This window comes from Orycteropus afer, unplaced genomic scaffold, assembly GCF_000298275.1.
Source record: "Orycteropus afer afer isolate SDZICR_OR568_19922 unplaced genomic scaffold, OryAfe1.0 scaffold00064, whole genome shotgun sequence".
In the NCBI taxonomy this organism is placed as follows: domain Eukaryota; kingdom Metazoa; phylum Chordata; class Mammalia; order Tubulidentata; family Orycteropodidae; genus Orycteropus; species Orycteropus afer.
The window spans coordinates 7354757-7378063 of NW_006921651.1; the positions used below are offsets into that span (position 1 = coordinate 7354757).

The window sequence follows — 23307 nt, forward strand, 5'->3', positions numbered from 1 at the left end:
CAGGTTTGCTGGTCTGATAGAGCCTGGTGAGACCCCTGAGACTATGGCCCCTAGTTACCCTTCAGGTCCGAAATTGAACTCACCCCTGTGGCTTCCAGCCAAACAACAGACAGGCATATGGGGTGAACATTTACATCAGGTAGATAGACTCCTTAGAACCATCAATCATGGGAGAAGTGAAGGGCAGTATTTGCACAGGGAGATAGCTCAGGGGGCAGGAATGCATAGGAAAGGACACAGGGAAGAGGTGGGAAGAAGTGGGAGGAGAGCTGTTACCCTGTGGGGAATTGCATTCAATGTCATTAAACAAAATGTATATGAACTGCTGTATGGAAATGAATTTGCTCTGTAAACACTCACCCAAATCACAATAAAAATGAAACAAACAAGGACCAGGGTTGGAGATAACATGATGCTAACAGCAGTATTTTTCAAAGTATGGTCCAAGGACCACCTGAGTTAGAGGAAGTTCCAGGGCTTGTGAAACGTAGATTTCCATGCTCCACTCCCAGAGGTATGATTGGATGGGTCTAAAATAGGGTCCAGAAATGTGCATGCCTAACAAGCGCCCCCAGGCTTGTTATTTGGGAAATACCGGTAAAAAAGAAAGGAAAGGAAAGAAGAAATGTAGAAAGTGATTTGCAGTTTCACTACCTTCTAATAAGCTCTTATAAAGTAGTGGCAGGGGCTCTATTTTCAGTCCTGGCTCCTAAACTCACTGTAGGGTTAAGATAGCTTCCAGACTTAATGTCAAGGGTAAGAAAGGGACGAATATCACTCCCAGCACCCTGCTAGCTGGTGTCCCTGGTTACACTTGCAAGGCACTTAGGAGGGTTAGGCTTTGGGGTGGGGAGTGAGAATGGTTTCAAGGAAGTAGAGCTCCTTGGATGAGTCACTGCTACCACCTAAGGAGAGAAGGCATCTCAGACCAGGATCCTGAGTGTCTCATTCATTATTCATTTATTCAATCTCCTATTTATTGAGTATTTACAATGTATCAAATACTATGCTATTCTGGGGATACAATGGTGGGGGAAAAAAGAAAGTAAAAATGATGCTCTCTGCCCTCCCTGCGCTTACTATCACTCTGTAATATAGACATTAAGGAAATACTTTTATAAACATATACAAAATTATAATTATCTAAGCTCTAGGTAGGAAGAGACCTGAGGCAGATGTTGGGGAAATTAATCAAGTAAGGGAGATCAGAGACGTAATGATGAACTGGGATATTTTAAAGTACCTTTAAAATCACAACTATAAATAAGATTTTGATGACTAGATACCCACATAAAAAAAATAAATTTTAATTGGACTGCATATCTTAATAGATGGATGGGGCTTTTAAAACAGTTTTTAATTATACCAGGGACCATTTGATGAGCATTATTTTTTAATAGAATGAGACAATTTTCATTTCAATTCTATTCCTATTTTTTGTTTTAATAGATAAAAGTGCCAAGGAACATTTTTCCATGAATAAATGAATGGAAAGAGTTTTACCAGATGTTTGTCACTCAATCCTTTGAGCATCTTCCAGGTTTTTTTTTATTATTATTATTTTTATTGTGATTTGGGTGAAAGTTTACAGAGCAAATTCATTTTCCATATAGCAGTTCATACACATTTTGTCTCATGACATTGACTGCAATTTCCCACAAGTTAACAGCTCTTTTCCCACTTCTTCCCTGTAGTTACCTCTTCCCTGTGTTCTTCTTTCCTATGCATTCCTGCCCCCTGGGCTAGCTCCCTGTGCAAATACTGTCCTTCTCTTCTCCCGATGGTTCTAAGAAATGTATCTAGCTCTGGTAGCATAGTGGCTAAAGCACTTGACTGCTAACCAGAAGGCTGGCGGTTCAAACTCCTCAGAAGGAAGGCTGGGCAATCCTACTTCCATAGTGATACTGCCTCGGAAACCCAAGGAAGGGTCGCTATGAGTCGGGTCCGACTCGACGGCACATAACAACAACACAACAATGTAAATGATCACCCTACATGCCTGTCTAGTGTTTGGCTGGAAGCCACAGGAGTGAGTTCAATTCCAGACCTGAAGGGTAACCAAGGGCCATAGTCTCAGGGGTCTCACCAGCCTCTATTAAGACCAGCAAACCTGGTCTTTTTTTTATTCATGATTTTGAGTTTTGTTCCACATTGTTCTCCCACTCTATCCAGGATCTCCTGCACTGATCCCTTTCTGAGTGGTTGACAGTGATAGCTGGGCACCATCTAGTTCTTCTGGTCTCATGGTCATATAGGAGATCATCTTCCAAGTTTTGCTAAAAACTACATCAATTATTTTTTACTAATCTAGCAGCTAAAATTTCGTTATGTTTTCAGATTTGTCTGAAGAATTAGAAACCATCTCATTTGCAAAAGGATTTGTTTTTCATTGGAGTAATCACTTTTTCAATCTCTGCTAATAACATCAAAAAGATTTTATGAAATCTTATCAGATAACTATTAATTGTTCTTGTTACTCGTTCACTTACAGACATTTTGGTTTGGAGCTAAAGTTAGATGAGACTGAGGTAAAAACCTCATAAAATTGGGCGTTGTGCATGTCTTGGGTTTTCTTGTTGACTATGAAGAAAAATGTATGTAAATTTTCTAAGTCATTTTAAAGTACCTTCAAAAGGCATTACAGATTGGCAGAAATTTGTATTGTAAAAATTTTATATATAGGTTAGTAATTTCATTTCAAGATTTGAACAGTACTTTTAAAATAATACATTTGACAGAATTAAAAAAGCATATCAACATCTGAGCAGGAGAAATTAATTCTAATTTGGAAACACTTTGTCTTACCAGGTACATAAGTAGATGTTCTGCTTTTAAGACTGGTTTTATCTGCTTTGCGAAAATTGAAGAAAAGTTACTGGATGTCTAGGTGCATGTACACACACGCACACATTGTCGAGTCGATTCCGACTCATAGTGACCATATATGACAGAGTAGAACTGCCCCATAGGGCTTCCAAGGCTGTAAATCTTTGTGAAAGCAGACTTCCATATCTTTCTCCACAAAGTGGCTGGTGGTTTGAACCACTAATCTTTTTGGTAGCAACTCCACTCTTTAACCACTGCTCCAGCAGGGCTCCTTCTAGTAGATGCAGGGCTTATAAAAAGGTATAAAAATTGTTTTCTGGCATTATTCACAGTAGAATTTACAACATGTTCCCATCAAGGTAATAAGGACATGATAGATATGTACCTGTTTCCATTTCATTTGCGTATGGTTATAAAATGAACTGAAATTTCCAACCAGATGAGTACAAACCAGTGAAACTAATTGTTCTGGATTTTTGTTTATGAACCAGAGGTGATACTAGTTTGCTTCTTATTTAGACCACAATTGAGCGCTTTCCTTGTTTTGCTTTTTCTTTTCTCTTAGAAATAGTATAATTTAGGAGAAACTTCTTTTAAAAAAAGATGGTTGTGATTCCAATAACTACTTCTCACCTAAATAAATAAATAAGATGTGCACAAGGAAATAGTTTACTGTTTAAAGGATACTGATGAGAAACAGAAGTTCCAAAAGAAGATACTACTCAATGTACCCCAATAAAATCACTTAAAAAAAATTTTATTGTGATTTGTGTGAAAGCTTACAGAGCAAATTCATCTTTCATACAGCAGTTCACATACACTGTGTCATGACATTGACTGTGATCTCCCACAATGCAGCAGCTCTCCTCCCACTTCCTCCCCATAGCCACTTCTTCCCTGTGTCCTTCTGTCCCAGGCACTCCTGCCCCCCGAGCTGTCTCCCTGTGCATACACAGCCCTTCTATTCTCCCATGATTGATCTCTCCAAGGAGTGTATCTACTTAATGTAAATGTTCAGCTCATATGCCTGTCTTTTGTTTGGCTGTAAGCCACATAAGTGGGTTCAATTCCAGACCTGAAGGGGAACTAGGGGTTATAGTTTCAGGGGTTCCACCAGGTCCTATCAGACCAGCAAACCTGGTCCTTTTTGAAAATCACTTTTTTAAAAAAAACAACTTTATTGAGATATAATTCACATACCAAAAAAGTTCAGTGCGACCATTACCACAGCGGAGTTCTGGTAGCATAGTGCCTAAGGCACTTAACTGCTAACCAGAAGGCTGGTGGTTCAAACCGACCAGCCACTCCTCAGAAGGAAGATGGGGCAATCTACTTCCTTAGTGATACTGCCTCAGAAACCCAAGGAGGGGTCGCTATGACTCAGGGCTGACTCGACAGCACATAACAACATTACCACAGCTAACTCTGAAACATTTTCATTATCCAGAAAGAGAACTCATGCCCATTAGCAGTTACTTCCCAGGTCTTTAACTCTTGTCCCAAGTAGATTTCTTTTTTTTTTTTTTTCAAGTTGATGAGAAGCAGCCAAGAGGTTGTACTGTGACTGATTTAGGGCTTCTCTTTGGAGTTTACAGAAGCATAGACATTTGAAAGGGTAATGAGACAACATTTTATTCAGCTCATCTGCTGGATGGTAGACAATAATCTTTTGACAAAGGAAAATTGAAATGTTTTTACAAATGAGAATGTTCCTACAAGTCTGAATAAATAGTCAAGAAAATATAAAACACAAATTTAGTTTTGATTTATTTCCCTTTTCCTTGAAGGCATATTGTTGATCTGTGAGAAGTTAGCATAGATTTTCCCATTTCTCCTAGAAATAATGCGAATTATAAAACTAAGACTCGAGTTGAGACATGATGAATGGGAGCATCACTCAGCTCTCTCATTTCTGACTACACACAGGGCACCCTGTGCTTTGTAGCACATGATTACTTCCCAGCATGGATTTTTATAAATCTTGAATATCTTAGTATCAAAATAAATAGGTAAGACACAGACCTTACCATGAATATGTCACCCGAATGAAATAAGGTACTGCTATTTTTCATGTTGGGACCTCTGGTAGCATAGTGGCTAAGACACTTGCCTGCTAACCAGACGGCTGGCGGTTCAAACCCACCAGCCACTCCTCGGAAGGAAGGTTGGGCAATCCTACTTCCGTAGTGATACTGCCTCGGAAACCCAAGGAGGGGTCGCTATGAGTCAGGGCTGACTCGACGGCACATAACAACAACAACAACAACATTTTTCATGTTTAATTATACTCTCTCTGCTTTACTCTCATGGGAATATTCCCTCAGGAGCAATGCATTCTTTAACAATAGTCAGGGGTTGGAATAGGTAATGTAGTTAAATTAAAAACCCAGTGCTCCACTCTATAAAATGTAAGAATATAAAATATTCTCCTAAGTCTCAAAACAGCCATTTCCAAAGGCAGTGTTTTATCCTTTCATCTTAGTTATTCCATCTGTATGCTGGACAAATAATCTGTGAAGCGGACTATAGGTAGAAGAATGTGGCATCAGGATTGGAGGAAGACTCATTGACAATGTGTATGTAATATGCGTAAGATACAACCTTGCTTGCTAAAATGAAGATGACTAAAAATAAATAAATAAATAAATAAATAAATAATGAAGATGACTTAAAGCAATTATTGATGAAGATCAAAGAATCCAGTCTTTAGTATGGATTATGAATGAAACAAAAATCTTTACCAATGGACCGATAAACAATATCATGATAATGGAAAATAAAGCATTAAGGTTATCAACTATTTCATTTTACTTGGATCGATGTCCATGGAAGCACCAGTCAAGAAATCAAACGATGTATTACATTAGGAAAATCCACTGCAAAAGATCTCTTTAAAGTTTTAAAAGAAGAAAGATGCCACTTTGATGACTAAGGTGTGGTAGACTCAAAAACCCTCACTGCTGTCAAGTCAGATCCAACTCATAGCGACCCCTCCTTGGGTTTTTGAGGCAGTATCATTATGGAAGTAGATTGCCCAACCTTTTTTTCTGAGGAGTGGCTAGTGGGTTTGAACCGCCAGCCTTCTGGTTAGCAGTCAAATGCCTTAGGCACTACACTACCAGAGCTCCATCACCTCATAAACATGTGAGAGCTGGACAATGAAAAAGGAAGACAGAAGAACTGATGCATTAGAAGTGTGGTGCTAGCAAAGAATATTGAGTATACCATGGACTGCCAGAAGAATGAGCAAATCGATTTGAGAGGAAATACAACGAGAATGCCCCTTAGAAGTGAGGATAGTAAAACCTCAGCTTGCTTACTTTGGATATGTCATCAAGAAAGACCTATCAGTAGAAAAGGACATCATGTTTGGCAGAGGGTCAGTGGAAAAGAAAACTCTCAATGAGATGGATTGACACAATGGCTCCACAAGAATGGACACAACCATATAAAAGATCATGGAAACGGCACAGGCAGTGTTTCCTTCTGTTATATAGAAGGCCAGCATGAGTTGGAGTGACTCAACAGTAACTAACATCAGCAAAGTCATGTTTTACCCTTAACAGAAACATGTGTAAGTCAGGAAAGGTAAGACGTCTACAGCTGTATCTTGCTAACATCAGGACCGTTTGACATCTAGTAGTTTTTGTGCACCAGGGCAATGGATGAAGGATGGGTGAGGGTATACCTTTCTTTTGTAAGGTGGTTGGAGAGATTAAGAAAGGGAAGGTGGGAAACGAGGACTGTCTCAACTTCTTTTTCAGGAAGATGAGCTTTAGGAGAGAATAGATGCAGATGAAGAACAGATACTGATTCCCTTGAAAGCCATTATTTCCCACGTATTCCTTGGAAAGTCTTCTTGTACATATTTTCCAGTTTGAAAGCTACTGAAATTATATAACATCTCCTCATCCCTTCAGTCTTGATTGATTGCCTCTGTCTTTGAATTCCAATAGCACTTACGGTCTATTCTTCACAATTTGGGGATCAGTTTCTTTTTAAGTGACTGTATAGAAACCACCCTTATTTTCATGTATGGCTACTACACTCATACCTCAGGTCAGTAACAGATGATGGTAGTTCAAGGAAAGATGGTTAACAGAAGCTGGAGGGAGTAGTGGGACCTGTACTGGACCTTCAAGAATGAGAATTTTGATACAAAAAAAGGGAGAAAGGCATTCTAAGGAACAGCATGTGTTGGCTGGAATACAAATTCAGCTGCTATAACAAAGATTCAGATTAACAGCCAAAGCTTACACAAGCTCTCTCATGGACCAGCTTAAGCACTGGTAGTCCAAAGTTGATAAAGCAGATGTGTGATATTAAAGATGTAGATTTCTTCTATCTTTTTTGCTCTGCTACCTGCTAAGGGATACCCCTTGTCTTCGTGGCCAAAAATGGTTGACATCTTCTACGTATGTATTGTAGCTGATGAGAAGAGAGAAAACGGAAAAGAAGAGGACATACCCTTTCCTTTTAAAGAAACAATGAGATGTTTCACATATCAGTTCAACTCACATCCCAGTAGCTAGAAGTTAGTCATGCAGCTAAAACTAGCTTCAAGGAAAGCTGAAGAAAATACGGACTTTAACTGAGAAGTCATCTGCCCAAGGTAAATCTTTGGGTTTCAATTACCCAAAGAAAAGAGAGGATATTTAGACAACTAGTAGTCTCCACCACAAACATGAAGAAAGATGTAGAGAAGAACATGACAAGAAGTGAAGTGAGAATGAGGAAAATAATGATCCTGGGAACACAAGAGAGTAAGACTACGGAGCTTGACTAAAGAGTTGTAGGTGTAGGAAATTCTACTGGGAATTTAAAGAGTATTGACAAGAATGATGCTTGTTAATTTGTTTGTTTTTAAGGAAGATTTCGGTGCTAGGGAGATGTAGAATTGTGTGTGTGTGTGTGTTTCGATGGCGATGTATCAGACAGTTGGTATGGTTTAGGGTGTTGCTACTCAAAGAGTGGTTTAAGATAGAGCAGCATCAGCATCACCTGGAAGCTTGTCAGAAATGCAGAGTTACAGAATTAGAATCTTCATTTTAAAGTTATTCAGGTGATTGATTCATCCATTCAAGTTTGATCAACACTGGGGTAGATTTTGCTGTGGTATGAAATAAACCTAAAATCTCCATGTCTTGAAACAACAAAGGTATATTTCTTATTCATGCTGCAAGTCCATTTGGGAGAAAAGGGGAGGCAAGTAGGGAACTCTGCTTCCTACCATCTTCACCTATGGCCAGAGGCTGAGTCACTGTGCCAGGGGAAGGAACATGTGAGTCTCTCATGCTTCTCTCAAATTTCGCTGGTCAAATCAAGTTCCATGGCCATGCCTAATTTAATTTCAAAGAAGTAGGAAGAAGAAGACTACATATTCCTGGAAGGAGGGAATCAAAATATTGGTGAAGCCAAGGGACACTGGAGAAAGGGAGGCCTCTCAGGGATTATTACAATAATACAGATGTAAAGTGATCAACTTCTAAAAATACTGATGGAAAGGGAAAGAATGAACACAAAAACACTTCAGAATAATAACTGACATATACTGAGATTCGAGGAGAGGGTAGTTAAGGAAGATTCTTGGCTTTAGAGTCTGGTTGACTGAGCAAACACTGAAGACTTCTGCAGAAAAGGAAAATATTGAAGGAATTGGTTCGGGTAGAGAGTGGAAAGGATGAGTTTGGAATGGACATGCTGAGTTAGAAATTAGGTGAATATTTAACCCCCTGTGTCTCTCTTATCTCATCTTGCATCACCCCCCACACCCACACACACACTCACCATATTCCAGCCACACTGACTATCTTTCTGTTCTTTAATACACAGACTTTTGTCCCATCTCAGGGTTGTTGTACTTAGTGTTTCCTCTGCTGGAATACTTTTCTCTGGATCTGTCATGACTGGCTCCTGTCATCTCCTCAGAGGTCTTCCCTGAGCAAACCAATGTAACCAGCCACTGTCCTATTTCAATCATCAGCACAGCACCTACAGCTATCTGATATTTTCCTTATTTCTCTTACGTCCCAAACCAAAAACCAAACCCGCTGCCGTTGAGTCGATTCCAACTCACAGCAACCCTATAGGACAGAGCAGAACTGCCCTCAAAGGGTTCCCAAGACTGTAAATCTGTACAGAAGCAGCCTGCCTCATCTTCCTCACACAGCGCAGCTGATGGGTTCAAACTGTCAGCCTTTTGGTCAGTAGCCCAATGCTTTAACCACAGCACCACCAAAGCTCCCTCTTACTGCCCAACCCCCATTAAAATGCAGGTTCCATGAAAGCATGGGCTCTGTCTGTCCTGTATCCCCCAGTCAGGCACAGACTTGGTACTAAAGAAATATTTACTGAATGCAATGGAATGAATGAAAATTTCTGTTAGAAAGCATGCAATGTGGGAAATACAAATGAGGCTCCAAGGAAGAAAAATTTGGAATGGCAAAGTTCTTCAAGGAAATAAAGAAAAACTAGGAAAAGCATCAAACGTCAGTGGTTACAGAAATGTATGAGATTGCAAAGCCTAAAAGGTGGAATAGAGTGTTTCCTGAACCTAGGACAAAGTTTCAATGAGGGATGGGTCTACAGGCGCAAGGGTTAAAAACAAAAAAAAAAAAATCTTTTTTTTTGTTTTTAAGTGAATAAGAAAAGAAATGGATTTGGAAAGGTCATTTGTGATCACTGAATAAAGAAGGGAAAAAGTGTGAGGGCTGAGGAGGGAAAGGACCCAGTAGGCGTAGGTCATTACTGGAGTCTACTGGCAGTAAGGGGCAACGTACTCTAGCAGGGTTGGATGCATTTCATTCTGGAGGACTTAATCATTTCTTCAAGGAAATGAGCTAGAGGAGAGGGCAGACTGAACACATGCTGTTGAGGGAGGTTCTTGACCTGAGCTTACCTTTAGGGGCTCAGCCAACTCAGAAATCATATGCAAAATTTTGGGTGTGCAAGAGGGTGAAGGAGAAGAGGGTTTGTAGCTTCCTTATTTTTCCAAAAGGTCAAGACCCAGAGGTTAAGAAGCACGGCTGAAAAGGAAGAGAATAGGTGAGAAAGAGGTTCCCTTTTTCTCTCTAAAGCTTAGCCTGTCTCTGATTCTTTGTTGCTTTTACTTTTTTCTATTTTCTTTGTTATTAAGGAAAAGATACAAACAGATGGGAAAGTTCAGAATTGCATCATCATGTCGGTAAAATAGGTGGTTAACAGCAGAGCTGGAAACGGGAGGCTTGCGTAAACATGCTCCAGTGAAAGACTAAAGAAGCTTGTATTCCTCACCCGAAGCTGCGGATTGAGCGTTGCTGGGGGCGTCTCTGTGCAGCGCGCGGCCCCAGTGTAACGTCACCTTCCAGGAGGTGGTCCTGGTCCTGACACTAATAATTGCTGGCATTGTTCTTCCACGAGTTAGCGCCCTTATCAGACTTCAGTCGACCGACCGGGAGAAGAGCGGTCTTATCACAAAAAGCAATCATCACCAGTCAGTGGAGGATTGTCAGTGAGTCAGCTCAGAGATAAGATGCTGACGTTTCAGATCCAGGACAAGTCGTATGTTCGCTTTTCACCAGCTGCCATACTTTCCCTGCTGTTTGGGATGCTGCCTCCAGCCAGGCTTCTCCACCTGTCGTCATCTCTGAATCGTCCCGCCCCATTTCGACATTTCCCTTCGCCGCCTCCAGCTCTCCGCCTGGCACAGGGCCCAGAGACAGCCGGGGACTGGGAGAACTCATTCATTCAACTGCGGGGTTTACTCAGCGCCTTTGGGTGCAAGGCCCAGTGCCGGGCGCCGGGGTCGGAGGAGCACGCAAGGAGTCCGCGAGCGGCCTGAGGGGCCAATACTCTAAGCACCACCAGAATGTGTAACAGGCTGCAGCAGACCTCCCTGGTGGTGAGACGGCCTTGGCCCGCCTGTGGTAACTGCTGCCCGGACTGGCACGCGGGCCACCCCAAGGGATGCTCATCCCAAACTGGCTCCGCCTGACATCAGCCATGAGATCCCGCGGGAACAGCGCTCTCGCCGGGCAGCCAGACTGCGAGCAGCCGTCTTGGGATTAGGGGTGGCCACACAAGCACGGGTCCTAACAGCACCCGTCGATGGTTTGACCTTGAAGGCCTGGCACCGCCCCACAAACTATCCCGCCTGCAGCGCCTGCAGCTCCACAAGCGCCAATAAGGTGCCCAAACCCGGCTTCTTTCTCCCTCGGGTGGCTAGCTTGCTTTCTGCAGCCAATCGTATACCGACGTGGTGCGAGCCAATGGCCGCGGTTAAAGTAGCTAGAGTGGTTTAGCCTATCAAAGTTCAGCCTAAGTTTCTCCCGCCCCCCAAAAAAAGTCGGAGGCGGGCTAATCTTAGATGTTGGCCTATCAGTAGCCAATAAACAAGAAGCTTGCAAGATCAAAGGGGAAGAGGTGGGATCTAGGAAGAAAGACGGGTAACTTCACTAATACCACGGAAAAATTTTTCCTACGTAGGACAGGGGGTGGGGATAACTTAGCGGCTGCACCAATGGTTGGCGGAGGGGGCGTAGCCGCGGGGGCCAAGCGGGAGCCGGAGGCCCCGGACTCTCTGGGCCGCGCCTGAGGCGGACGAGACGGGGCCGGGGGGCGGCGGCGGCAGCGGCGGCGGGGGTGGGTGCCGCAGCTGGCCCGGGTGGATGGAGTTGGAGGGGCGGGGTGCCGGCGGTGTGGCGGGGGCGCCGGCAGCTGGGCCGGGGCGGAGCCCCGGGGAGTCGGCGCTGCTGGACGGGTGGCTGCAGAGGGGCGTGGGCCGGGGGGCCGGCGGCGGGGAGGCCGGGGCCTGCAGGCCCCCAGTACGGCAGGATCCAGACTCCGACCCCGACTACGAGGCGCTGCCTGCTGGAGCCACTGTCACCACGCACATGGTGGCGGGCGCCGTGGCAGGGATCCTGGAGCACTGCGTGATGTACCCCATCGACTGCGTCAAGGTGAGACCTGGACTGGGCTCCGAACCCGACCTGGGGCTGACTCGACCCCTGGGTCCTGTGCGTAGCCAGGATCCCGGCTGGGAGCTGGAGCTGACATGGGTTCCTTCCTGGCTCCTGCTATCACCGCATGATTCGAACTGATAGACCATGCAAGCGAAGTCCCGGCTGGGAGTCGATCCCAGTTAGGAACCAGGACCCATTTCTAACCGGCCGTGAGATCTGAATCGGGACCCGGGATCGAAAATCTGTCAGCCAAAGCCTTGGATCCCAGCCGGGATTAAACAGGAGTAGGGTGGGATGGGGTAAACGCAGGTAAGTGCTACCGACTCGATTAAAGTAAAACCAAGTGGCATGAATCAGATCTTGAATAAGCTCTTGATGGCTTGACATGTTCTTGGGCAAGTACTTTTAGCAGCTTCTTGTGTCTTTCCTTAAAAGTGAGGAGACAGGAACCCCAATATGGGCTGTCAGCTAGATCAGGGCTTTTCATATTAAACCTTAGCCCACGAGTGATTAGAAACCGTTGTGCATGAGTTCAGTTCCAGACTGGAAATTACATGGGAAAGACCGTTTTCAGGAAAAGGTTTCGGTTTCTCTGTGCAGTGAACATGACACCCCACCTATTTCCTGAACAAGAAAACTGAGCTGGGATTAGGACTGTGTATGGCAGGAAGCACTTCGACCCCAAAACAAGAGAGATGGAACTGCTGCTGTATTTCTTTGGCCACCTGAAGGTGACAAAAACAGAGAAGTTGCCTAAAAAGGAAGAGAGAGTAGTGGAAAGTAGAAATAAGTGCGAAGAAAGTGGAATGGGATCAGCATGAGGATATAGTTTGTGTGAAACTAATTCCATCCCCAGCCAAGCAGGCTGATTAATGGGTATACAAGTCAGGTCCTTCTGAAAGAGCTGAGTGAAGAGGGGGACGGGTTTATGTCCTTTACAGTTTTTACTCTTGAGTATCAGCAAAGGTACCAGTCACTAAAAGTGAGGATTAAATTGAATGAGAGAGAGAAACGGGAGGGAGCTGTTGAAAGAATTCAGTGACTGAGATTGTCACCTCCTTTACACGTTAAGGGTGATGATAGTCAAATTATCCTGGACAGTTCTTTGATGTATGTTTCCTTTTAAACTAGGAAAATGTTATCTAATCAAAGGGAGGAGAGTATCAACTTGGGAAACAGCCAAGTTGATCTCTCTCTCCTGTTTCCCCCTGGTTCCAGTACCAGTCATGTTTTCATTCATAATGTGGATGAGGCAATGGGGAGAGTGCCCACTAAGCTTTGTGAATGACCTTGAGTTGGCAGGAGTATTCTAGTTTATTGTAAGGTAGCTCCTGAAAAGGGCATTGACAATGTGGGAAATGCACTTGATCAAAATGGACATTAGAATTTTAAATGCCCTTGTTAATTGAGAGAAATAGAAATGAACAATTATATCCCTGACTGGTAAGAGGATGATCAGTGCTGTAATATTGAAATGTAAAAGGAAAAAGTAAAAAGATTCAGGCGTTTATGTAACAGACTCTAGGTTGAATGACTGTGAATGAATAATGATATACATTCAAAAGTTAGTATGATCTAACTGTAAAGTAACCTCACTAAGACTGTGAATACAGTGCAGGGTCTAAGGTGCTATGTTTCAGGATGTGTATCAAAAAACAGATCAGGGAAAGCAGTGAAAAGTATTTAATAGCTTGAAAAATACCATGTAATAATAAGACAGATTTATACATGTTACTACGATTTTAATATAGATTTATTAATATAAGTGTCGTTCCTTTTACTGTAGTTACCTGAGGAAGCTGTCTTATTCCTATCTTATTCCATATGTTTACATAATAATGTTGCTGTAAACATTTTTAAATTCTTCTGTTAGAAATGCCCCTAGAATATTTGGCCATACAGCTTTAATGAAGAAAACCTTTTTCCTGTGATAAAATGACATTGGTTTTTTTGTGACTGAGACCATTCAGAGTCGAAGCGGGTAAAATAAGGTGGAAGATGAACGTGGGTAATAGTGCTTGGGGTCAGAGGTAAGGTGGGATGGGAAAGCAAGGAGGCTGTTTGACGCCTGAGGCCTGTGAGGAACACTCCTGAAAGTGGAGTTCCAGAAATGGTTTGAATAACTGCAGCATTGCTAGAATATGTCACTCGTAGCCTCCCAAGATTAGAACAGTTCTGAAAACAGTTCTTATTCATTTATATAAGCTTTGGAATTTTTGTTTTTTAAAAAATTAGTCATACTACATTACAGTCATGCCTTCAAGCCCTTCCTTCAGAAAGGGCTTCCCAGTTCACTCATCCCTCCCCTGTCCCCCCAGCAGCTATGCTTTCTTTTTTACTAGAAGTGAATGGTGCAGAAGAAGAGGACCCCAACCCTACCCCAGGACTGGAGGCAGGTATCTGTGTTGGAGGCTAAAGGGCATCCACAGTGGTGTTTGCAAAGGAAAGCTGGCATTGCCTCTTAGCCCGCAGGCCTGTGCCTCCCCCAGGCACTTATCAGGGTCAAGCTGACTTAAAATATCCTTGTGAAGGACCATGGGAAGTCTGCATAGCCTTGCTAGAACCAAAAAAACCAAACTCATTGCCATGAGTGGATTCTGATCCATAGCAACCCTATCAACAACAACAAAAAAACCAAACCCACGCCATCGAGTGGATTCTGACTCATAGGCAGCCCCCTTTGGGTTTCTGAGGCAGTAAATCTTTATGGAAGTAGATTGCCCAGTCTGCCTTCCACAGAGTGACTGGTGGATTTGAACCACCAACCTTTTGGTCAGCAGTCAAATGCCTTAGGCATTACTCCATCAGAGCTCCCTATAAAACAAAAAAACTCACTGCCGTGGAGTTGGATCCGACTCATGGCGACCTCTCCGTGGGTTTCCAAGGTGGTATCTCTATGGAAGTAGACTGTCCAGTCTTCCTTCCGGGGAGTGGCTGATGGGTTTGAACCTCCAGCCTTCTGGTTAGCAGTCAAATGTCTTAGGCACTACGCCACCAGAGCTCCCTTAGAGCTCCTTATTGCAACCCTGTAAAACCAAAACTCACTGCCTTCCAGTTGGATCCAATCCAGTTGGAAATCCCTCCTTGGGTTTCCGAGCAGCCCTGTAGGACAGAGTAAAACTGCCCCATAGGGTTTCCAAGCTTGTAAAACTTCAAGGAAGCAGACTGCACATCTTTCTCCTGCTGGGTGGTTGGTGGGTGTGAATCCCCCGTCTCTTGATTTGGGGCTGAGTGCCTAGCCACTGTGCCACCAGGGCACCTGTATAGCGTTGCCAGGCCCTGCTTATTCAGCCAGCTGTTCCCATGGTCATAACAGGAGGTGTGGGGGTCCAGGTCCGTCCCTGTTTCTTTTTCCTACGCTTCAGAGACAGTCCCCAGGCTTTATCTATAGGGACAAGGCTCTGCAAACCCAGAGCAGCCGGGACTTTTCTCAGCATCATGTGGCTCAGTACCACCTGTCACCAAGCCAAAAACACCCCAACCCACTGCCGTCAAGTGGACTCTGACTCAGTGACCCTGTGGGATAGAGTGCCCATAGGGTTTCCAAGGCTGTGATCTTTATAGACGCAGACTGCCAGACCTTCCTCCCACAGAGCAGCTGGTGGGCGTAACTGCCGGCCTTTGGGTTGGCAGCTGAGGGCTTTACCCACTGTCCCACCAGGGCACCTGCCTGTCCCAGGTGCTGCCTTTTAGCTCTGTAACGAACGAGGAAGCAATATCTATTTACATGATAAGTTAGGGAACAAACAAAGGGAGGTAAGTCTTTTCCAAACTCCAAAAAGGGAAGGCCCTCAACGAGATGGACTGACAAAATGGTTGCAGTGATGGGCTCAGGTATAGCAAAGATTGTGAGGCTGGTGCAGGTCTGGGCTGTGTTTCATTCTGTTTGTAGGGTTGCTAGGAGTCAGAGCCGACTTGACGGCACCTGAGAACAGCAACAAATGGTGGTGGTTATCTAACCACCAGTAAAGGTTAGAAAATGGAAACGTTAGCTTTTTTTTTCTTGCATCTAGTAATAATAATAATATTAAGTATTCAGTTAATGGCTGTTCTTATATGCCAAGCGTTACCTGAAGTTCCTTATTCATGTAATCCATGAAACAACTTCATGAGGTGGACACTGTTTGCATTATCTTACAGATGAAGGAAAGCAGGCTTAGAGAGCGGTCAAATAACTTGTCCAGTCACAGGGTTTTAAGTGTCAAAGTCGTGATTTGAATGAACCCAGTCTGTCTGACTCTCATCTCCCATACTGCCTCCCAAAAGCAGATTTCAGCAGCCAAGCAAGACACAGAATTTCATAATGGAGCTTGTTCCTGAACTTACGACCTTCAGAAAAATAGCTGAACATGTAAACCATTATTGTTACAGAGAAACTTTAACATGAAAGCAAACAAAAAAAATACAGTAAAACCCCTGAAAGCTAGAATCTGTCAGAGAAGGAAATCGCAAATATTTTATGCTAATAAAGAGCAATGGAAAAGTGCACCCAGTCAAAGGCAGAAAATTTAAAAGACCTGGAGAAACAAGGCAGTCGTGTCGTGTTCTGGCCCACACGGGCTTCACTGCACATGATTAATGCTCATGTGTTAGTGGTTAGGGACCAGGATACAGAGTTACATGTGTTATTTGTGAAATGCTGCCATGGTCTGTGAATTCTAAGATAGGAACTACTATCTCCGAGAATCGTATTTTAATAAAATACCAAGCCTTGTATTTATAGCACCTGATAAGTTACCACTGGCTTTCACATGTGCTCTTTTAATCTCCACAATAGCCCTTTGAGCCAGCCATCCTTAACCTCATGTTACAGAGGACAGCATGGAAGCACAGAGAGGTAAAGTGACTTACCTGAGGCCACAGTGGAGCAAAGCTGGGGCTCAAGCCCAGGCTTTCTTACTCAACTGTGGCTTGTCTTTTACTGAACCACTTACCTCCTGACTATTCAGTTGGGCTTTTCCCCAAAGCCAGGCAGTGGTTTAGTATTGAACTCCTCAAGATTTTTCAAATTCTTACTTAGTGATTTCCTCTTTCTGTGAAAGATAGGTTTATTAGCTCACAAGTTCAGGGAGCCATATTTATCTTTATTTTGGGCGTAGCTTATGAGTTCTCTCCATAAGGGAGTATCTTCATTGAGTTGGAATTGTTAGATACAGGTCACTGCCGTCAAGCCGATTGTGACTCACAGCGACCCCCATGTTGCCAAGGCTGTAAATCTTTATGCAAGCAGGCTGCCTCATCTTTATTCCAATAGTGGCTGATGGGTTTAAACCACCAACCTTTTGGTTTGCAGTCAAGTGCCTTAATCATTGTACCACCAGAGCTCCTTAAAGCAAAGTTAAGTAATTATAATAATAGTAGTAATAATAATAATAATATAGGTAGGTATGTAAAATGTTCAAAGTAACTTCCCACAGCCCATTTTTCTCTTGGGAGTGAAGGGCTCCAGGCCTCCAAGGCCAGACCTTTCAAGACGTTACCTCAATAAGCTGTTGACTCAGTACAGCAATGCACTTTCTGACAGATTTCTCCACACCACATACACACGATTTTGAGCAAACCTGTGGAAGCACACAATTGCTAACCCGTCAGGCCCAGTCTGTCTTTTGTTTATGAGTAGCAATATCCAGCAAAGACCACTGATCTCTTCAAATAACTCCTGTGACGGAATTTATACTGGTGGCACAGTGGGTAAGGTATTTGGCTGCTAACCAGGTCAGCCGTTCAAACAGACCAGCTGCTCTGCGGGAGGAAGATGAGGCAATCTACTTCTGTAAAGATTTACAACCTTGGAAACCCAATGGGGTAGTTCTGCTCTGTTCTGTAGGGTCGCTGTGAGTGGGAATCGACTCAGTGGCAGTGAGTTTGTTTTTTGGGGTAATGTAGAAGATCAGTCAGGACACTCTTTATTGGAAATCCATGAGGTTTGTTTATTTTGAAAAATAGAAAAGAATGTGTCAAACTGTGGTAAGTGATCCTGCGCATTTCTGATTGGACTGACAGTAATTTACCTTCTAAGCTTCCAGTTCTTTGTTGGTATCAGGAGAAAATAACTCTAGAGGAATGTGGATTGCTTGCGGCCAACCAAGACCTGTTAATCTGGTTAGTTTCTTTTCTCCCAAGCTCTTGAGAAGAGGCATTACTCCTGGCTTGCAGATGGCCACCAGGAAGATTCACATTTTTTTAAATCCAGACTGAATCCAGTGATTGGAATGAAGTAGGAATTTAAGCTGTGGTTGGGCACCAGTTGCCCTTATTGGGTCACTAATGACCCTCTACTTGTTACTCTCTAAACTGATGCAAGCACAGTTGTGTAACAAAAAGTTCATTCATTCATCTGGCAAACAGATTTTGAGTGCTTATTCTGTAGTGCCTAAGGTACTTGAGTGCTAACCAGAAGGCTGGCGGTTCAAACCCACCAGCCACTCCTCGGAAGGAGGTTGGGCAGTCTACTTCCGTAGTGATACCACCGCCTCAGAAACCCAAGGAGGGGTTGCTATGAGTCGGATCCGACTTGATGTCAGTGAGTTTGGTTTTTTGGGTATTCTGTGTGAGACAGTGTTGTTATTTGCCCTTGAGTCGACCCACTCATAGCAACCCTTCCTTGGGTTTCTGAGGTGGCAGTATCACTACGGAAGTAGATTGGCCAACCTTCTTTCGAGGAGTGGCTGGTGAGTTTGAACCACCAGCCTTCTGGTTAGCAGTCAAGTGCCTTAGGCACTATGCCACCAGAGCTTTTATATTAACCATTCGTCTCTGGCTACTCTAACCTTGAAATGGATCAGTAGTCAGAAGTCTTCAGTTTCCCAGATTTCAACAAAACTTTGCCTAGAATCGTCATACAGTGTATCTCCCACACACTTGCTCACATTATTGAGCCCTTCAGATTCCAAACATTGTTTATGAGACTGGTCGGGTTTTTTTTTTTTTTTTTGCTGATGGCAGTTTTTTATTTGGTCCGCTAAGATCAGAAATCTGGAAGTCTCTTGAGTTTTCAAGACTAGGTTAGCTTCCAGCTGGACGTCATTTCAGGGGGCGTTTTCTTTCCCAGTGCTTGAGAGCAGTGTCTGTTAGGGGTGCTGCCTCTGTCAAGACTCTGACCTACAGACCCAGCTGCCAGTGCCAGATGGGCTGAGAAAGTGTTCAAGAATGAGCCTTCCTCTCATTCTGGTCAGGAAGCAGACCCAGGATCGGTCTTCAGAAATAAAGCACAAAGTATGTGGTAGACAACCAGTAAATACTTTGAATTTAGAATTCATTTGTAAAAACTTCTTAGCCTGAGTTTATTAAAGGACAGAAGCTAGTTTTCCCAAAACACGTGCTTGATGTTTGCTCTGGGGCTTTGACTCATCGTGGAGTTCAAGGATACCTACAAAACTGTGATGTTCTCTGGAGAGTAATGGTGTTCCACCCTTGGGGTCACTAGATAACTAGAAAAAGCCGGGGGGGGGACGACGACTAGAAAAAGAAAGCCCCGAGGTTTGGAGCGATTGGATATAGATCTGGAAAGAACTAAAGCTGGATGCCAAGTGTCACATCTGCATGGTTCCATGGACAAGGTCTGCCCAGTGCCCAAATCCTAAGTGTTGAGGCTGGGCAAGAAATTAGCATCACTGACATTGCTCTTCTTGCTGTAATTTCAGACCCGGATGCAGAGCCTACAGCCTGACCCAGCCGCTCGCTATCGCAATGTGTTGGAGGCCCTCTGGAGGATTATAAGAACGGAGGGCCTGTGGAGGCCCATGCGGGGGCTGAATGTCACAGCGACAGGCGCAGGGCCTGCCCACGCCCTCTATTTTGCCTGCTACGAAAAGTTAAAAAAGACATTGAGTGATGTAATCCACCCTGGGGGCAATAGCCATATTGCCAATGGTATTGAGCCTTCCTGTGCCGTTCCCCACTTCCCCAACTCTTCAGGCTTTTGCTACTGTCAATGCTTTCCAGTCTCAGCATGGTTTGGATCGGAAGTGTTTGGGCTGGGGGAGGCCAGGTTTTAGGGGAGGGACCTCCAAGCCTGATGTTCTCGGGCAGTGGGCTGCTTCAACCCCAACTCTCTTTTGGGGCACCTCAACAAAGGGTTACGATAACCTCCCTTACCTACCAGCTCGTCTCTTTGCTCTCATCTTCTCCTTGGCATCAACTCCTAATGCCGTGGTAATGTGGAGGCACGCTGAACTACCCTCGTGGTGTGTTCCTTGATAGCCAGGTGGTGTCCTGCTCCTCAGGGCAGGATCTGAGGTGACCCAGCCGCCCAAGGAAGACGCGCTCATGGAGCCCCAGCTCTTCACCTCACCTTTTCAGGATCCCAGCTGAACCAGAGTCAGTTTATGTCACTGAGGACATGAGAAGGCCTCAACAAGCATTGGGGGGCGGGGGGCGAACAACAAGGGACTTCTGCATGGAGAAGCCTGAGGGTTCGAGGCTGTGTGGAAGTGAGGGAAGGGATAGCAAGCCAGGGCTTTAAAACTGAATGGAAAAAGTGAGGAATCGAGTGGTTCAGGAACTAAAGGAAAGGTCTAGATGGACAGATGTCAGGATTTAGAGATGAGTTGGGCAGTCTAGGGGCAGCAGATGGAAAGTGAGGGCCCTTGGTGGAGCTCTGACCCTGACCCTGGTGGTCTCCCTGCCTGAGGTCAGCCCTCGCCGGGGGCGGTTGCTGTGCCCGCGTCCCTTGGCAGCTGTGTCCGCTTCCTCTGGGGCATGACTGCATTTGTTCCCAGTGCTATCTTTATTGATAAAATCTGGGCTGGTTCTTTGACTCTTCCTGGCCTTCTTATCAGATAAGGAATGTACACTGGTGACCGTACTAAGTTGGTGGGAACAAATACCATTTCCTGGAACGAGCTTGTGGGACCAGTGGGCTTCCGTGTTTGGGATTGGCTCCTGACACCCCGTTTGCTACAGTTTAGCATAGCCACTCCCGTTCGCTCCAGAGCCTCAGTGAGTAAGCCCCTCCTGGCCTCACATGTGGCAGTTGTTTTCTCATTTGCAGGTGCAGCTGGGTGTGTAGCAACATTACTTCACGATGCAGCCATGAATCCAGCGGAAGGTAATGACTCCTCAGCCTTTCCCTCCGGAAGCAGCTACGTTTGTGTCTCGGCTCTTCCTTCTGGTTTGCAGCAGAAAGCCAGGGAGAACCCCGTCAGTGTTGGTGGGAAACCCTGCTTGTGTTACTCCGTTTGACCACTAGAGGGCATTCTCTCCATGTTGTCGCTCCTTTGGAGGAGTCCCTGGGATAGGAAACATATTCACTGGCATTTCATTCATCTTTGGGGCTTCTCTCAAAAAAGATAACGGCTCTCCTTAGCCTGCTCCTGGGCTGACTGGGATGTATGCCTCCTTTGTGGTGGATGTGATTTCTGCTGAAAGTTCAGCAGGATTATTTCGTTGTTTCCAGAGAAGTGCAGATGGATTGTGATGTTTTAGAACATTAGCTGTTTAATGGGAATAAACACAGTTGAGATGAAAGGGACTTCTGTCCCTGCATTTCTGCCTGGATCTTGGCTCTCCAGTTGGAGGAGTCTTGAGAATGCGGGTCAAGCCCACAAATACGGGGGGCATAGCATATTCACCATGTTCCTCATATTCTGCTTTGCCCGCCTCATAAGGATGTGGGGTGGAAAGAGCCAGAGGCGAGCTCAGGCCAGTGACGGCCTTGACTGACGGAGTGGGAGAGGTTTGGAAGCTAAATCCAAACTTGAGCCTTCTCTCTCTGGGAGGATAACCACCTTACATCTTAAGAGTTAAGTACTCTTAGTACCCAAGGATTGGCTTGTTACTGTTATATGTTCATTGATACGTAATGCCATTGAAACATTTCTTGTCTTAGGAGTTCTGAAAGGGTAAAATAACGATAGGTACTTATTTCAGGAGATGCTTTGAAATCCAAACCATAGATTTTTTGTGTGTTAATTGGCCAGTCTTAAATCTTACTAGAAGTGGCTCCATTATTGTTTGGCTCTTTACCAACCGTCTACCTGCCCCACCTCTCAGAAAAGGGAACCCTAACCCACCAGGTTGATTGGCAGCTCACGTGCATTTCCTTTTCTCTCTCCGCTCCGCTGGCTGATCTGCGGACCCGGGACTGGATGTGGCACCTGCTCGCCCGTTGGACGCTATTGCTGTTTCCGCCCTCGTTGACGGCACCTCCAGTGGTCAAGCAGAGAATGCAGATGTACAACTCGCCATACCACCGAGTGACAGACTGTGTGCGGGCAGTGTGGCAGAAGGAAGGGGCCGGAGCCTTTTACCGCAGCTACACCACCCAGCTAGCCATGAATGTTCCCTTCCAAGCCATTCACTTCATGACCTATGAATTCCTGCAGGAGCACTTTAACCCCCAGAGACGGTACAACCCCAGCTCCCACGTCCTCTCTGGAGCCTGTGCGGGAGCTGTAGCTGCCGCTGCCACAACCCCGCTGGACGTTTGCAAGACACTGCTCAACACCCAGGAATCCCTGGCTTTGAACTCAAACTTTACAGGACACATCACAGGCATGGCTAGTGCCTTCAGGACGGTGTATCAAGTAGGTGGAGTGACCGCCTACTTCCGAGGGGTGCAGGCTAGAGTCATTTACCAGATCCCCTCCACAGCCATCGCATGGTCTGTGTATGAGTTCTTCAAATACCTGATCACTAAACGGCAAGAAGAGTGGAGAGCGGGCAAGTGAAGTGGCACTGAACGGGGCCAGGGGCCAGGGGCCCGGCGACGCCGCAGCCACCGCTCTAGCACGTCCTCGGTCTCCAGCGTGCTCCGGCCTCGCCTGGAGGCCGAAGGAAGGGGGAGGGATCTGCCCAGGCTGTTGGTGTTTTCACACCGGTTCCTGCCAGCCTCCGTGGCTGCCACCTTTCCTTCCAGGCCCTAAGCAAGTGCAGCAAAGCACAGCGCGGCACCTGTGAGGGCCTCTCTCCATCCTGGGTCTGGTGACCTGCTCTAGACTGTTACAGAGGGATAAGCAGCTCATTGCCCTGGTTCCTAATAAAAAGTCTTTAAATTAAGTGGCTTAATTGGGTTTGTCTTGCCAAAGGGGAAGTGAAATGCCTTCAGCTCTCCTTGATTCTGCTTTAATCAAGGGACCCACAACCCAAGCCCACTGCCACCGAGTGGATCCCGACTCATAGCTCCTATAGGAAGGACAGAGTAGAACTCCCCCACAGGATTTCCAAGGCTGTAAATCACTGTGGAAACAGACTGCCTCATCTTTCTCCCACGGAGCAGCTTGTGGGTTTGAACCACTGACCTTTTGGTTAGCAGCTGAATTCTTTAACAACTACACCACTAGAGCTCCTTAAGGGATCCAAAGGAGAAGATTTATTGAATATGTGTCGTTTTTTTCTCCTGGCAGATTTTGATGGTGATTTAAGGCTTTGGGGGCCCGATTCCCCTTGTTTTAGTGATAAGCTCCCAGAAGTCTCCCCGATGGCAGGAACAGCGGGCCTTTGATAATCCCAGCTCAGTGTATGCTCTTGATCCCCACAGTTTCCTCTTCCCTACAGCAGTGGGCGGTGGTGCAGAACAGAACTGGTTGGAAGAGCTCTCTGC

At 45.1% G+C, this 23307-nt stretch overlaps 2 protein-coding genes across 2 annotated transcripts in view; one reads left to right on the forward strand and one right to left on the reverse strand.

Annotated features, from left to right (window-relative positions):
* The window catches only part of ENTPD7 (ectonucleoside triphosphate diphosphohydrolase 7), a 66632-nt gene extending 56163 nt beyond the window's left edge, over nt 1–10469 (reverse strand). The window contains exon 1 of the mRNA XM_042780818.1: nt 10395–10469. Coding sequence (XP_042636752.1) covers nt 10395–10469 — 75 coding nt within the window. The remainder of the gene's footprint in view (nt 1–10394) is intronic.
* Nucleotides 10470–11471: 1002 nt separating this feature from the next.
* On the forward strand, nt 11472–22435 carry SLC25A28 (solute carrier family 25 member 28). The gene is made up of 4 exons (XM_007939970.2): nt 11472–11762; nt 19409–19637; nt 20758–20814; nt 21918–22435. The coding sequence occupies exons 1-4, from the start codon at nt 11472–11474 to the stop codon at nt 22433–22435; spliced, it is 1095 nt and encodes a 364-aa protein (XP_007938161.1).
* The last annotated feature ends 872 nt before the right edge of the window (nt 22436–23307 follow it).

Coding starts and splice junctions, on each gene's coding strand:
- SLC25A28 (XM_007939970.2), top strand. CDS start 11,472: ATGGAGTTGGAGGGGCGGGGTGCCGGCGGTGTGGCGGGGGCGCCGGCA. Junction 11,763..19,408: donor ACCCCATCGACTGCGTCAAG/GTGAGACCTGGA, acceptor CTGTAATTTCAG/ACCCGGATGCAGAGCCTACA. Junction 19,638..20,757: donor CAATAGCCATATTGCCAATG/GTATTGAGCCTT, acceptor TCTCATTTGCAG/GTGCAGCTGGGTGTGTAGCA.